At 37.6% G+C, this 17,545-nt stretch overlaps 1 protein-coding gene across 25 annotated transcripts in view; it reads right to left on the bottom strand.

The window, feature by feature from the left end:
* The window catches only part of PWWP2A (PWWP domain containing 2A), a 37,502-nt gene that overhangs the window by 8,540 nt on the left and 11,417 nt on the right, over positions 1-17,545 (bottom strand). For 17 of the 25 annotated variants that reach the window (XR_012029900.1, XR_012029901.1, XR_012029910.1 and 14 more), the window contains one exon: positions 6,890-8,587. Coding sequence is in view for 6 of the 25 variants with exons in the window: in XM_072824304.1 (XP_072680405.1) it covers positions 6,904-8,587 (1,684 nt within the window). In the remaining 19 variants the exon portion in view is untranslated. Of the gene's footprint in view, positions 1-5,882; positions 8,588-12,372; positions 12,478-12,689; positions 12,964-17,545 lie in introns of those variants that run through there. The other 8 variants (XM_072824305.1, XM_072824307.1, XM_072824308.1 and 5 more) reach the window with 5 other exon arrangements.

Raw genomic sequence — 17,545 nt, 5'->3', positions numbered from 1 at the left:
GCATCGGGCTCCCTGCAAGGAGCCTGCTTCTCCCTCTGCCTATGTCTCTGCCTCTCTCTCTGTATCTCTCATGAATAAATAAATAAATCTTTAAAAAATAAAAAAATAAACCAAGTTTTAAGACCAGGTATTTTTCAACTGATCTTTTTCAACAACAAAGTTTTACGAAATTGTTGTACAAAGTGTTCAACAGAAGGTCCATAAGTTAGACAACATATATTACAAGCCATTTAATTTATTCAGTGGGAAAATAAGAATTTGACTCAAATTTGGTATTTTCATAAATCCTTATAATTTTGGGGTCCACATTTCTTTTCCTTTACACCTCCCCACAACCAATCTTAACTTGTGCCAGAATAACAAGAATCTATAAGAAAAAACAGAAGTTCAGCAATTACTTTTTTTCAGAGATTAGATACATTAAAATCTGACTCAATCCATCCCAAGATGGATTTAAAGACATGACATAAAAATAATCTAAGGGGCGCCTGAGTGGTGCGGTCAGCTAAGTGTCCGACTCAGTTTCCACTCAGGTTGTGATCTCAGGGTTGTGAGATCAAGCCCCAGGTTGGGCTCTGCACTCAGGATGGAGTCTGCTTGGGATTTTCTCTCCCTTTCTCTCTGCCCCTCCCATTTGTGCTAAGTTTTTTCAAAAAAGTTAATTCAGCATTTCCTACTGGAGTGTGGTACACAGATGATCTAGAATTTTAATAGTATGTATGTCAGGGATTATATGTTTTCTATTAATTGCACTGAAATAAAAAGTGAAAAAGTGGAGCACCCAGGTAGCTCAGTTGGTTATGATTAGCTCCGGTCATGATCCCAGGGTCCTGGGATCTAGCCCCACGTCAGGCTCCCTGCTCAACGGGGAGTCTGCTTCTACCATCTTCTGCCACTCATGCTCTTTCTCACAATCTGTTACCATCCCTGTCTCTCAAATAAATAAATAAATAAATAAATAAAACCTTGAAAGAAAAAGTGAGTACACAAATTTGAAAATATGGCAAAAGTGTGATGGTGGGTAAGTAAAGTGTTGTTGGAAGCTAATTAATTCCATTATTGAAATAATTTAAGTGGTTTCCATATTCATAGAGTTGTCCAAAACAATTATTTTTTGTCACTGGGAGGGAATGGTTTTAACTTAAAACCTCCTCATAAGAGACTTTAACAGGCAAAAACAGTCACACTAACTCACCTAAAAATTTTACCAAGAGGCCATTACAGTTCTTAAAAATGGGGTGCCTTTAGCACTGCATAGGACTGCAAGTTGATCACAAAGGAATCCTGGAAGCCAAGCAGCCAAGGTGCCTGTTCCAATCACTGTGCTTGACCAAGAAAAACATTCCTGTGACTTAATTTCCAAATACCTTCTAGAACGGTATCAGCCCAAATTTAAAAGATTTCTATCAAAATCCAAATTACAGAGTGTAATGATGCTGACAGATACACAACATGTGAATGTACTTAATGACACAGAGCTGTACACTTTTTAAAACATGGTAAATATGGTTAAGTTTTATGTAAGGTATACTTAACACTTTTTAAAATACAAAAAAAAAAACCTAAGAAATTACAGTGTTCTATTAATATTACAGGAAGAAAATAATTTCCACCTAAAGTCACAAGGAAAGGGGGAAAAAAGTCCTTGAGTCTATAAATATTAAGTCTCCTGAGTAAAGATTAAACAAAAAGAGTTGAACTGTTTCTCTTCTGATCTTGGGGTCAACTATCCATGGTACAGCCACCAAGACATCCTGGAAAACTAAAAATACAGAGAGCCATCTATATCACTATGACTTTAAACTTTCTGTTCCTTTGTCCAAAATAGCACAATAGAGCATAGTAATTGCTAAAGCTTTCATTTTTTAATTATATGCACTCTCTTGAGTGAAGGCATACTAATATTTACAAACTGTAAATACAGAATATGAAGAGCCTATCAACTCAGTTAGAACCAGGTAAAGTAACTCAACTCATTCAGCTTAGCTGTTTTATTTTCTCCTGGCAACTGGCATGGCACCAGCCTCTCCTCGTTCTATTTCTGAACTGCCTGTATCAGGCATTTCCAGTAGAGACGGTCTTAAGAACCACCATACTAATACAATCTCAAGGCTAACGGTAAATATGTCCCAACTTAGAAATAGGATCTTCCTTCTCTCTGGCAAATTCCGTATTGAAGGCCTTCACTGGGCCCAAAACAAAACAATACCCTGAATCAAAACATGGGATGAACTTTTCTAGACATTTGCCAGTCCCTTCTCTGCCAGGAATACTAAACAAAAATGAACTGATATAGCACAAACCATAGAAGAATTCACAGTTTAAAAGGGAAAATCTAGTTTTAGATCCAAATTATAGATTTCTTAAGGTACAAGCTATACCTCGTTTTATTGTGCTTCACTTTACTAACACTTCAAGGATATTGTTTTGTTTTGTTCTAACAAACTGAAGGTTCAAGACTTCAGTGGAGGAAGTAACTGCTGATGTGGTAGAAATAGCAAGAGAACCAGAATTAGAAGTAGAGCCTGAGGATGGGACTGAACTCTGAGATCTCATGACAAGACTTGAACAGATGAGGAGTTGCTTCTTATAGATGAGCAAAGAAAGTATTTGAGATGGAATCTACTCCTGATAAAGATGCTGTGAAGATTGTTGAAACAACAGGATTTAGAGTATTAGAGAATTTAGAATATCCCTAGTTGATAAAGGACAGCAGAGTTTGAGGACACCAGTGTTGAAAGAAGCTCCTCCGTGGGTAAACACCATCTAACAGCAGTGCGTGCCAAAGAAAGAAATTGTTCCTGAAAGGCCGAGTCCATTGATGCAGCGAGCTTCACGACTGTCTTAAAGGGCCACAGCCACCCCACCCTTTAGCAACCAGCAGCCTGATCCGTCAGCAGCCATCAACATCAAGGCAAGACCCTCCGCACCAAGAAAAGATTATGATTCACTGAAAGCTCAGATGGTTAGCACTTTTTAGTAGGACTTTTTAGCTAAGGTATACCTTGTTTTTTTAGACACGATGCTATTGCACGCAGACTGCCATACAGTATAAGTAACTTTCATATGCATTGGGAAACCAAAATATTCATGACTCACTTTATCGGGACATTCACTTTATTTATCATGGTGGTCTGGAACCAAACCACAGTATCTCTGAGGTATGCCTGTACTTCCAATTCCCGATTCCGTTACTCTATGTGAAGGAATTCTGTATGTATGTAAAGGAATGCAAATGTGTCTTTCCTTCAACATAACCAATATTAAGTACAACCTGCTCAAAACAGCAGTGCAAATCAGTATTTTGTAGATTACAAACTCAGACCCACTAATGAAGATACACATTTGATTTCAGTAATACCTTCATGTTGCCTGAAGTCTGTCTTCATATCTATATTCTTGCCTATTCTACTTAATACTAATTTAAAATTACTGTTTCTAGAATTTCCCATCAAAACCACAATAGACACACCATGAAGTCATGCAAATGGGCTCAAGACTAATCAACTTTACTTTTCCTATCTCACTGATCGCTTTGATGTCGGGCTCCACATTTGTAAGAGTCGAGGGCTCCACATTTGTAAGAGTCGAAAAGATATTCCTCTCAGAGCGTGGGTGGCTCAGTCAGTTAAGTAGCTGCCTTCTGCTCAGGTCATGATCCCAGGGTCCTGGGATCAAGCCCTGCATTGGGCTTCTTGCTTAGCAGGGAGCCTGCTTCTCCTTCTCCCTCTGCTTGTGGGCTCTCCCTTGCAAATAAAATCCTTAAAAATATATATATCCCTTTCAAATGAATAGTCAGCTTTCTGTTCAATATTCTGGGAAACTAGAGAAAAATACTCTGATGCTTTAAATTTCTGAGCAATTCTAGAAATAAAGACATCTTTGGCTGTTACAGCTCTTACTCTCACTTGGTTTCTACCCTTGCTAATCTTTTGTTTTAGCCACCTTAAGAAATTTCCATTTGCCCTAACACGTATAGAGAAGTAGAATCACAATGTTGTTTACCTAAAACTAATGTAACATCGTGTCAACTACATTCAAAATTTCTTTAAAAAAATTTATTTTAAATTCCCATTTGGATAAAACACTTAATATGCAGATATTGGATTAGTGCTTAGTACATAAGAAATGCTTTCAAATGTGTTTCCTTATTGAAACTTCAGATGAAATAAGCCAGTTAAAATGGAGGATCAGGGGTGCCCGAGTGGTTCAGTTGGTTAGGCATCTGCCTTTGGCCCAGGTCAAGATCCCAGGTTCCTGGAATCGAGACCTGCTTGCTTCTCCCTCTCCCTCTGCTTGTGCTCTCTCATGAATGTTCTCTCAAATAAATAAAATACTTATTAAAAAATTAAAACAAGGGATGCCTGGGTGGCTCAGTGGTTGGGCATCTGCCTTCAGCTCCAGGAGTGATCCCAGGATCGGGGATCAAATCCCACACTGGGATCCTTGCGGGAAGCCTGCTTCTCCCTCTGCCTGTGTCTCTCTCATGAATAAATAAAATCTTTAAAAATAAATAAAAATAAAATGGAGGAATCATTTGGCAGGATAATTAGAGATCACGTACTTTAGTGATTATGCTTCAACCTTTCCCTCAGTGGTATAGACTACATAAAATTGAACGTTATTTTTGTTCTCAACAATCATGACTATTCCCCTCCGACAAATCAAGTTTGGTTTATGCCACCAGAGCACATTTTCCAAAGCACTTGACTATATTAGCAATATCCACTGTCACACCCATTATGTTACAATAAAACTCACCTGGATCATTACATGAAGCCCTGGAATTACAGAAGTGACTTTTTGCTCTGCCTTACTTAAATTTTTGAACCTTTGATTCCAAACTTTCAAAAATAACTGAACAAGTTCATTAATCTAAAACAATACTCAATAATCTTTTAAGATAGTTCCTTAAAACCCCTCAATCACACTGTGAACATCTTTCAACCTGTTATAATCAAAGAATTTTCAAAATAGTATCGTTGTTTCTGTTTGCAGGAAAGAATATGTTCTACTCAGGTAAAACATTTTTTTTCAATTGTGTGTTTATTATAATCAAAAAGCATTGACTGAGTTCCCCAGAAGAAATTCTACTGGTTTTTTGCAGAAATCGGTACACAAATCATCAAAGTCCATAACCTTAAGGAAGCTACAGATCATGGATTTTAATCTCCATTAATCTTATCATTAATTCCATAGGTAACTAAGACATTTCAAATTGGATTACTAAAGAAAGTTGCTCTCTTTAAAATTTTCAAATTTCCAAAACTGCCAGACTGATACTATATCTAATTCAAAAGGTAAGCTAGACACAAAAATCTATGAAAGCAACTTGAAAAGTCTTGGCATAAACTCTTGGGATAAAAAATAGGATTTATTTTTCACTAACAATAAAAAGCTAAAAATTGAAAATAAAGTCAAATCTGAGGGGCAGATGGACCACGTAGAAAATAGTGATCTAAGTTACCAGGCCCAAAAGCAAGGATACCGGAAGCCAACCAAGCAGAAGAGACTGGCTGTTAACTACACGAGTATTTAAAACAACAACAACAACAAAAAAAAAAAAAAAAAAAAAAAACCCATGTGATGATATATTAAGGCTAAAAATGAGGAAAACTAAACCCACACATTTATGAACAATTGGCAGGAGGGCCTCAAATCCAGAAGCATATCAGACCTCTATGCTATAAAACCTCATTTTCAGAATATATGGATAAATCACTTCCTTGAATTTTATCTATGATTGGGTAATATATTCTCCGATAGGACAAATAGGAAAATAAAGGTTTGATTTTTTCCATCTCCTCCATACACTATTACCAAGAATAACTTTCTACCATCTTGAAATTTTTCAAAGCTTTTTGAGAAACACACACAAATAATTCGGATTTAGTCGATTTTATTTACAGCTTTTTTTTTTTTTTTACATTTCAGAGCATTACACAATTACATTTTCTCATTTTCTGACCTGCAAACAGATACCTTAAACGGAAATATTTTTTAAAAATTATCAAATTAGGTACATCCAAAATGCAGTGATTACACATATGACAATTCACAAAGTGTAATTTACCAGGACGTATCCTAAGAATTTAGGAACAGCCAGTCAGGAGAAATCTGACCAAATTTAGCAATCAACTATTTACATATCCAAAGACAAACCTACCTAAACTCCCAAACCAGAAATTTGAAAGTTTTTGTTAAATCCCCATTGGACAAAAGAAAGTGATGCTTCAAACCTTGTCAGCCTTACAAGTCTTAACCCCAAATACTGGGCTATTTCCCCAGTTTGCAACTGAATAGCAAGCATCAGTTTGTCAAACACCTAAGTATCAAAGTCTTGCGCCATTATGCACATAGAAAGGCTAAGTATTCATTAATTAAAAAACAAGTAGTCATTAAATATCCACACTAGGTCCCGCCCCCACACTCACTCCCTCCCCTCAGCTCACCAGCCCTTACTGCAATCCCAAATATGCAACCTGTGTCACATAGTGACAGGCTATATTTATATATATGTATGTATGCATACACACACATATATGTACGTGTATATATATATAAATATACACACATACACACAGTACTAGGTACAAATGGCAATTAACAGTCCCTGCAAAAATTCATTTTCAGTTGAGGCTATGGCTCCTATGCCTTGGGATGGTTTGACTTCAAAACTGAAAAATACTGCTAAAATCTCACTTCCTTAACACAAAATTTGATTGCTTGTTCAGTTTAAGCTTCTCAGTCTAAAAATGGCTATAAGGTAAGTATAAAAAAGCAGCCAATTGAGTACAATTTCTCTTTCCGATTTGGCCAAGCTATTTCGTAGACATTACTCCTAACTAGACTAGAATATCTGTGGCGCCTTCCAACGGTTCTTGCCTACCTTACTGTCCATGTTCACGTTTCAAACTGTGTCAACAGAGCCCGCACTTCAGGGGTCAGCTGCTTGGCAGCCTTAGCCGCCTCTGTGATAGCCTTGCGATACAGGCCCTTTCTCTTCTTATTAAAGCGTGACTGGAAGTTTTCTAAAAAGGGGGAGAGTTGCGAAAGAGCAAGAAAAGAGGTTGTTGGAGACCCAAACCATGAAATACGGGCCTCCTGTCGGACTAAAAGGCCGTTATCTTTCCGGCTCACAGTTATAGTAAGAATACGGGCTGGCCACCAAGGGAAGCCATAGATCTTGGCCCAAACAATGTCCCCTACACATATGGTCCTGCCATCTGGTGTGACGCATTTAGAGACGTTTTTGGAAAAGACTTTCATTTTCAAGGAATTACTGAGCTTTTTCTCTTCCTTTGAAGAGGAGGAAGTGGAGGAGGTGGAAGGTGCATGCATACTGCCTGGAGGAAAATCAAAGCTTTCAGAAGAACTACACTCAGAGTTGGAGGATTTCAAATCATCTGTGCTATCAATGCTACACACTGAAGCACTGGAAGAGTCAGATTTCTTTTGATTTAGGGTCATGTAAACAGAGATATTGCTTTTGCTGCCCTTTTTGCCCAGTGTCTGTGGTTCATCCTGCTCACCAGGCACAAGCACTTCATTTGTGTCCTGAACCTCACTGCTGGCCTCTTCAGGGCCTTCTGAGGGACTCTGATTTTCTGAAGGGGCCTCACCTGCTGAGCGGGTAGAGGTGCAGCGAGACTGGGGCTTGGGTGCCATCTTGCCACTCCGCATTTTCTCAAGTCCTGTCTTCAAAGAAGAGTCATTTTCTTCATTCCTGTACCTTTGTGGTTTTAAACGAACCCGGGGTGGAAGGGAACCTGAGCTAGGACTCTGATACCGACGTGTGAAATGGACTTTTGAATGTGCATTTTTGGATGTAGAGGTTTCACTTTGCTTCTTTTGTGCCTTTTCTTTGGCAATTTTCAACACTTCCCGAGCTTTTGCATGATCCATGTTCTTACTCTGGAGCACTTTTTTAGTACTTAACTGAGCTTTTGATGTATTTGCCTGAGCAGAAACTTTGACTACTCTGCCTCTGCTGTGAGCAATATTGGAAACCTTAACCACAGCATTTCTTTTCTGGCTTTCATTTTGGTTTTTCCCATCCACTTTATGGTCAGTTTTCAGTTTTTTGTTCACAGTAGTTACACTTTCATTTTTCCGTTTTTTATCTTCATATTTAGAAGAGTCACTTGCACTACTACCTTTTCTAATTTCTTTTTTCTCTGCAACAACACTGTTTTTACATTTGTCACACAGGACTTGCCTGGGTCGCAGTTTAATAGCATTCATTATTGAAGTAGGTTCTTCCCTGTACATTTTTCGTTTGGGTCGCTTAATTTTCCGAGGCGGTGGCTGAGGTATTGACTGGTTATAGGTGTCCCTGATAAACAAAGGGGGAGGGTAAGGTGCTCCTTCATGGAAGAGAGGTGGCGGTTTGGAAGTCCATAGGCTTTCAGCCAAGCCTGGCTCGGGAGGCGAGATGGGAGAAGGGTCATCGGGAACAGCACCATTCACTTCACACTTGACTCCTGTCCCTTCTTGGAATGTATTACTTTGGAGCTGCATGGCTTCAGGTTTATCCTTATATTCCCTTTTAGGAAACACTGTCACAGGGATCCCATGGGGCCCAAACCTTGGAAAGAAATGAAAGAAACAAAGAAGCCATTTACTCAACGTCTATAATTCAGTTTCTTAAACTGAAACAACACCTAATGTTTGTTCATTTGACCTTTCCTGAAAACTATTTTACATTAAAGAATAAAAATAATCTACTGACCACCTCCCCCCACCCCTAAAAGCCCTTCATTTTTTATTGGTCCTACATTTTAGGTATAAACATATCAGGTATAAACAGATTATACATCTAGGTTTAAGTTCAAATGATTATTTTAAGCATCACTGGAATAGCTGACATTATTTAAAACAGACCTTTCAATCTTAGATCAGAAAGGCATTCTATCAGATAGCTTAACAGTAAATGTCATTTGATATTACATTCACTGATCCATGGACAACAAATCCAGTAAATGCAACTATAAATTTGCAACATACATGTCTCCCTCTGGTTTTAAGAGCTTTCAAAAGATTCACAAAACAAATTCAGCCTTAACTACCTAAAAAACACTGAATTAGCAAAATTCCATCTCAACTTCACTTAATCACTAAATATTCAAAGATCAGCTGCTCCTTTACTCTTTCACTCTAACTCTTAAAGCCCTTTATCTAGCTCCTGCCCCCAAAACCACAAAAAATATGAGAAATTCAGATGCCCAAATTACCGCACAAGCAGAAGGTATAGAACTATGGCTTTCTAACATTTTAAAAATGTTAGAAAAATCACACGTTAGGAATTATTTTCATGTTGTAATCTAATAACATTTATGTATGTCTACATGCATGCATATATACATATACAAATATACAAATACACATACTTAAGCCAAAGTTTCACAAAATGTTTAACCTTATGTGATATATAATGGTATTTTCCCTACTCTGATCTATTTCATTTGTTTTAATGCTAGTGACACACATTAATGGATTTTAAAACTGGTCCGGACCCAGTATGCAAAGCACTGGTATAGAACACAAATCTTTACAATTCTCAGTTTCTAATAAAACAAGGTCAATAGAACCCTTTTTTTTTTCATGTGGACTTAGAAATCACTGTGATTTAGTCCTCCTGGGTTAAACATCTTAAAGCTAAACCTGCTACAGTGGTATCTGCACATAAAAATAAAATCACACCACCAAATAATTCCATCATGTACACGTTAACATGTTAATTCTAAGCACTATTTGATGCTGTCTGAATAGCAGTGAACACAATTCTAGGGTCAATCCTTTAAGGCAGAGGGTCTTAGAACCAAGGATCAGCTTCAGAGAGTCCAGAACTCTTAAGGTACAAATGTCTTACATGTCTTTCTAGAGAATGAGTCTTGGTTCTCATATTCTCTAACATGATGTTATATCCCCCAAAAAGGTTCAGAATATCTTTGTTGGGAAGAAATCCTGACATGAAGTTCTGAAGGCTGTAAACACACCTAAACTTGGAAAGGGACGTACTACTAAGAGCCAATACCACCAGTTCTGTTTCTTATACCTCAATTATTTTCTTCCTCAAGTCTTCTGTTAGTTTGGAGACCACAAATCAACAGCTTGTGATAAAATACTTACAAACCACAAAGGAAGGGGAAAGCTTTTACCTAGGGTGGGACAAATTTGAATCTGGGCTAGTCCACAAAGGACACCTTCTTTACATCAGACTTTGCAAAGTGGCTTTCTATTCTAACATGGCATCTAATACTTAAAATGTTTGCTTCCTATTTACTTGCAAGGCAATTTGAGCATTTAGCATTTTCTTATAATGTAGGTGCTCAATGACCACTTTAAGATGAGAGAGAGAAACAGAGCTACATAAACAATGTAACTCATCTGAGATGTGACCACTAGTGGCATCAGCAATCAAATTTCTAACTCTTAAAAAGCTATCATTTTGCCCCATTGCACTTTCACATGGTGTTTTCACAGGAACAAATAAAAAATACCCATCCTTTTATTAGACATAACTAAAATTATAATCATCCTAATGTCTGAGGTAGAGTTTCACACCTATTCTTACCAACTTTGTATCCATGATGTTACTAAACCTTTCTAGATGCAGTTTTTGTATGTGTAAAATGGGCTAACACTATTTCCTACTTTAAAGAATTCAGGTAGGGAGTAATAGGAAAATGCCAGTCATTTTCTTGATAAAATTTACTTCATTTAATTAATTTGATCTTATTTTCAACTAATTTTCTAGACATTAAGATCATTTCTATATCTTTAATTTATAATCTCAAAGTGAGGACGATCTAGCCAATTATTTTAGAACTTTATGCCAAATAAGCTGTAGAATCTATTATGTCTTCCCTCAGGTAAAGTTTAATAAAAATATTAATTTCACGTCTGGGTTTTTTTTTTTTTTTTCCTTGCCTTTCCCTCTAAAGCATATAAAATACAAGCACTGGGACGCCAGGGTGGCTCAGTGGTTGAGCATCTGCCTTAGGCTCAGGGCATGATCCTGGAGTTCTGGGATCGAGTCCCACATCGGGCTCCTGCAGGGGGCCTGCTTCTCCCTCTGCCTATGTCTCTCATGAATAAATAAATAAATCTTTAAAAAATAAAAATAAAGTATAAGCATTAACCACTTTTAAGTAACATAGGAAGGCACTTCATTATGTAATAAGGCACCAAAAAGGGGAAAAAAGAAACCAAGCTGGGAATTGTGGGTGGTAGATGTTTGGCAAAAGCAAAAATATTTTTAAGTAATAAAAACTTTCTCATGGGCAGCCCAGGTGGCTCAGTGGTTTAGCGCCACCTTCAGCCCAGAGCATGACCTTGGGGACCCGGGATCGAGCCCCATGTCAGGCTCCCTGCATGGAGCCTGCTTCTCCCTCTCCCTCTGTCTCTGCCTCTCTCTGTCTCTCTCATGAATAAATAAAATCTTTAAAAAAAAAAAAAAAAAAAAAACTTTCTCAAAGGACCAGAAAGATTAAATCATCTTAAGAAGAAAAGGGCTGGGATCCCTGGGTGGCACAGCGGTTTGGCGCCTGCCTTTGGCCCAGGGCGCGATCCTGGAGACCCGGGATCGAGTCCCACGTCGGGCTCCTGGTGCATGGAGCCTGCTTCTCCCTCTGCCTGTGTCTCTGCCTCTCCCTCTCTCTGTGTGACTATCATAAATAAATAAAAAAAATAAAAAGAAGAAAAGGGCTATCCAATGTACTACTCCATCTCAGTAATCACGTTGTCTTCCTAACATGGATAACACTTAGTAAAATGACAGTTTTCAAACTAAGGGTGGAGACGTTGGTTGTGCAATTTCCAGGATCACAATTACCATTTAAATTTTAAAATTCAGAGTCTAAATATATGTAACTGCAATGAAACTGTTTCATGTATGTATGTACATATACATCCACATGTAAAAGACATTTGTAACTATGCTCAAAAGTTTGAAAACCATCCATGTATGAAACTGTAACCTTAATAAGAATATAAAGTAGCAACAAAACTATGCCCTCTTTGGGCACCTGGCTGGCTTAGTCAGTACAGCATGTGACTATCTCAGAGTTGAGTTCAAGCACCATGTTAGGCATGGAACCTACTTAAAAAACAAAACAAAACAAAACAAAAAAAAGAAACAAACAAGAAACCTCTTTAAAATCCCAAAATCTAACTTTTCAAGTGTGTTCTATAGAAATCTGCAACATAACACTCTGTGGTGTTTGAAAATGAAGATTCCTAGGCCCTGCCTCAAGACTGAATCATTAAAACCCTCCTCTAGAATGGAATACAGGATTTAAATTTTTAGCAAGCACTTTTGCATTAGCTTTTTCTAAGGTGAAGGTATTTTTGTCTCAGGTGAATGCTCACCAAAGGATGACCTCAGCATAGGAGGATTTCAATCACTCCAGAGGTGGAAGACTGACCAGTATCCTTTGCTTGAGCTTTTTCTAGAAGAAAATCTCACAAATTCTTTAAGACTTGAACAGTAAAAGACAAAAAAAAAAAAAAAAAAAGACTTGAGCAGTAAGATACAAAGTATCTCTCCTCTTTTCCCTACCCCTTCCTTCATGCAGCAAGAAGGTATTAACGTGTCCATGACTCATCCTAACCCTTACCTATTTTCAGTGTTCTTTAACCACTACCCAAAAATTCTAAAGGAAGAATATACAGGTATTATGGCTTACTTAAAAATAGTTTCTGGGGCACCTGGCTGGCTCAGTCAGTGGAACATGTGACTCAATCTTGGGGTTGTGAGTTTGAGCCCCATGTTGGGGCGCCTGGGTGGCTCAGCTGGCGAAAGAATCCAACTCGGGGATCCCTGGGTGGCGCAGCGGTTTGGCGCCTGCCTTTGGCCCAGGGCGCGATCCTGGAGACCCGGGATCGAATCCCACGTCGGGCTTCCGGTGCATGGAGCCTGCTTCTCCCTCTGCCTGTGTCTCTGCCTCTCTCTCTCTCTCACTGTGTGCCTATCATAAATAAAAAAAAAAAAAAAGAATCCAACTCCTGGTTTCAGCTCAGGTTGTGATCTCATGGTCGTAAGACTGAGCCCATGTTGGGCTCCCCACTCAACGGGGAATTTGCTTAAGATTCTCTGTCTGCCTCTGTCTCTGCTCCCCTCCCTTGCTTGGGGGCTCTTGCTTAAAAAAAAAAAAAAAAAAAAAAACACCAACAAATTGATAAAAGATTTGAAAACCTTAAAAAAATAAGAATAGCTTCTGAGGAAAACCAGGTGTACCAGAGACCTTTCTGAACTATCTTTGAAAATTTCTGTGAATCTATAAAATAGAGTTTTAAATCTAGTTACCTTCTTAATAATTTAGGAGTAAAGACAGCCAAAATTTTGAGGAGGGAGAACATTGGGGCTTAATAGTTATTTTGTGTCAAGGAAAACGGATCTTCACCTAATGTGAAGGTGAAGCAAATGTAATACAGAGCATTTAGTAAGCCCAAATTCAAAATGTGACTATCATGAAGGGTAAGAATATTTTCTAAATTTAGGTTCCACTTTAGAGGCCTGAGTTTTATTGATGATTCCAGCTTTAACTAAATGAAGCTTTCATTCACCCACTGATAAAATTATGGTATTTGCTTAATCAATCCTATACCTAAACATGTTTCACTCCTTGGAGTGAAAACTATAATCTCAATTCCCTTTCCACAGAAATATGTCAAACAAAACAAAAATGTTGACCAATAACTCTTACCTCTTACTCTGAAAGTTCTTTTTTAAACACTGATCTACTACTGTTTATCAGCATTAACTTCACGGCAACCTCAATCACCTCATCTCTGACCTAGGAATATATTCTTCTCCTTCCTGTTTATAATAGTTCAATAGTACACAACTAATTTCTCATTTTCTTCCTTCAAATTCTGGTTGCCAAAGTTCCAACTTTTGGAGGAAATTCTTCTAAAGAATGTACAGTAAAAATTTAAAAACTAAGGTATTATATTTTAGGCAAGCAAACAGAGGTCCTAAGAAATTTGGCACTCAAAGAGTTCAGAATAGTTGAGACAGGCCCTAATTTTCTAGCTGGACCAGACTTCCCTCCAATAAACAGAAAACAAAAAGAAATCTTTCCTTCCCAGAATTATGTTCTCTTAAGGATTCTACAGTAAAAAAAAAATTTATATGCAATTAACCACATGAAAAATAATCCACATCTATTTCAATGCAAGCAGATGTTTTCAGAAATTACTTCTTCCTTAAATTAGCAACAGGTTAAATCACAAAGGAGAGAAAACTATAAAGCAAACTTATTTTGGTTCACATTTCATCTCTGGAAATTGGCTATGATATCAAAATTTACTCTCAGGACAAATGAAATTAATTCAATAAGCTATACACAGAAAATATTTTTTACAAAGTAAGTGTTTATATAATAAGCTCCCCAAAATTCTGGGTATATATCCAAAATAATTGATAATGGGGTCTCCAAGAAATATTTACATAACCATGTTCATAGCAGCATTATTCACAAGAACCGAGAAGCAGAAACCCAAACACCTATCGACAAATACATAAATAAAACATGGTATATACATACAATGGAATACTATTCAGCCTTAAAATGAAATCTCACACATGCAACCACATGGATGAACCTTGAGAACATTATGCTAACTACAGTAAGCCAGAAACAAAAACAGAGAGACTGTATGATTCCACCTTCTTTAAGATATCTAGTAGAATGGTGGTTGTCCATGATTGAGGGGAGGGAGAAACAGGAAGTTGTCTAATAGGTCGAGTTTTAGTTTTATAAGATTAAAAAGTTCTGGAGATCTGTTTCACAATATGAACTTAACACTAGTTACTGAATAATATACTTAAAAATGGTTAAGATAGGAGACACCAAAGTGCCACAATCGGTTAAGCCCGCTGACTACTGATTCTGGCTCAGGTCAAGATCTCAGCCTCCTGTTGGGCTTTAGCTTTTGTGCTCAGCAGGGAGTCTGCTTGAGATTTTTTTCTCCCACTCTGCCTTACCCTGGCTCACTCTAAAATAAATAAATCTTTCTAAAAAATGGTTAAGATGGCCCATATTATGTGTTTTTTACCACAATTAAAAAAAATTGTAAAAAAAAAAAAAAAATTTGTAACTGTATATGTACCTAACTTAGAAGGAAAAAGTTTGATAAGAAGCAGTGTAATATTTTCATGGTAGTAAAGGAATGATGCATACAAAGGAAATAACAGTAACTACACTGAGGGAGTAACAGGACAACACCTTGACCTGAGGGAGAATCCAAGTGAACATTACCAATGAAAGCAAATGATGCCTGCAATACCTGAGAACACTTCTTTGCCTATATAACCCAAACCTTTTGTAACTATCAGATAAACCTAAATTGAGGAATTAACCCCTATTACATATATTCTATTGCAGCTAAATGCAATACATGATCATTTACTGGATGAAGAAAAAAGCTTTAAAGGGCATCAATCACTAGGGGATCCCTGGGTGGCTCAGCGGTTTAGCACCTGCCTTTGGCCCAGGGCGCGATCCTGGAGTTCCGGGATCGAGCCCCACATCGGGCTCCCTGCATGGAGCCTGCTTCTCCCTCCTCCTGTGTCTCTGCCCCTCTCTCTCTCTAGGTCTATCATAAATAAATAAATCTTAAAAAATAAAATAAAATAAAGGGCATCACTAGAAAAATTGACAAAATAATGAAACACGAGCTGCAAATTAGATAAAAGTACTGTTTCTTGAATTTGAAAACTATTGATCTCAGGACCCCTGGGTGGCTCAGCGGTTGAGCGTCTGCCTTTGGCCCAGAGTGTGATCCTGGAGTCCCAGGATCGAGTCCCACATCAGGCTCCCTGCATGGAGCCTGCTTCTCTCTCTGCCTCTCTCTCTGTGTCTCTCATGAATAAACAAAATTAAAAAAAAAAAAAAAAAAGAAAGAAAACTATTGATCTTAAGAAATAAATGCACAAGTTTTAGGGTATATGTAACCTACTCTCAAAATACTAAAAAAAAATAAAGAACAATAAGGCAAACATGGCAAAATACTAAAAATCAGTGAATCTAGAGAAAGCTTAAGAGTTCTCTATGTTTGATATTTCAAAATAAAAAGGTTTTAAACATTAGTTGCAAAAAATATAATCTTAAATTTAGCTCACCACAGCTCCACCAAAACATTTAAGCAAAGAAAGTTTATATGAAAGAAAATTTTGGGGCACCTGGCTGGCTCAGTCAGTAGAGCATGCAACTTGATCTCAGGGTCATGAGTTGAAGCCCCACACTGGGTGTGTAGCCTACTTAAAATAAATGATAAATTTTAAAAATTATCCTACTTAAGCAGAAATGTCAGCAAATACCTCTCAAGTACCACTAAGCACAAAATTTATATTCAGGTACAACTATGTTAATTATTCAGATAGTATAAAACTAAGTCCCAGCCCTAGAACCAAACTTCAGTAGTAGGCAAGACCAGAATGTAACACTTCTTGCCAAAAGAAACTTGAGAGGGAAAAGAATCACTGTGGATTAGTGATCAGGCAACCAGCTTTGCAGGAAAGGACCACACCTAGAAGGGCACAGGTAGAGTTATGGAAAAGGGAAACAGGGAGTGGTAAAGAGTGGTTACACATTTTTGAATGCTGGTAACCAATTTCAGCTGGTTTAAAAAACTGAAATACTGAACAGGTGTAGTAAAAACTAACAAATGACCAGATGCAGCATTAGGAATCGGAAGTCAGCAACCTGATTCCCCTTTCCATGAGACAGGTAAGAATTTAGAGGCTTAAACAAGCAATAAAATAAAGATAATCCATCTGGCAGTAAGAGAAGGCATGCTGAAGAGTGCATATGAGGCAGAGCACTGCTAATGAGGGTGTGTGAGTGTGTTGAATGGTAACACTAGTCTCTTACAACGAGGCCAATGACGGCTTCTGATTATACAGTGATGTGATTGAAAGTGTCTCAATCACTGTTAAAAACAAGCTCAGCGAAAAACAACAAACCAAAAACAAAGAAAACCAAGCTCAGCTATGCTAGTCTAGTCCCATCATCTAATAAATGCAAAGAAAAGCACAAAATTATCTTCCTTTTGCTAACTTTGAAATGCGTCATTCTCAAAGGGGAGCACTTTTCAATGTTTTAAAAGCATAAAGAAAACAGAAACACTGTAAGGACTAAATTTATCCGAGACTAACTTTTTCTTCATGAGAGAGCCCATAACTTCCTCACAAGCCATCTGTCCCAAGGGGTTAGTGGGTAGAAAAGATTGAGAAACATTCTATACCATACTTTATGCAAGGATCTCCTTGTTACCTCGTTACCTAGTAAAATAATAAATGTCATCCATCTTTACTAAAAGGGGAAAATTATACTTCAGGTATTACCTGAAGCTTCTACAAATCACTTCAAGGAATTTTAAAGATCTAGATCATACTGCAATACAACATAACTTCCTCACAAGCCATCTGTCCCAAGGGGTTAGTGGGTAGAAAAGATTGAGAAACATTCTATACCATACTTTATGCAAGGATCTCCTTGTTACCTCGTTACCTAGTAAAATAATAAATGTCATCCAT

Source organism: Canis lupus, chromosome 4, assembly GCF_048164855.1.
Source record: "Canis lupus baileyi chromosome 4, mCanLup2.hap1, whole genome shotgun sequence".
NCBI classification, from domain to species: domain Eukaryota; kingdom Metazoa; phylum Chordata; class Mammalia; order Carnivora; family Canidae; genus Canis; species Canis lupus.
This window is presented reverse-complemented; position numbering and strand designations above follow the sequence as displayed.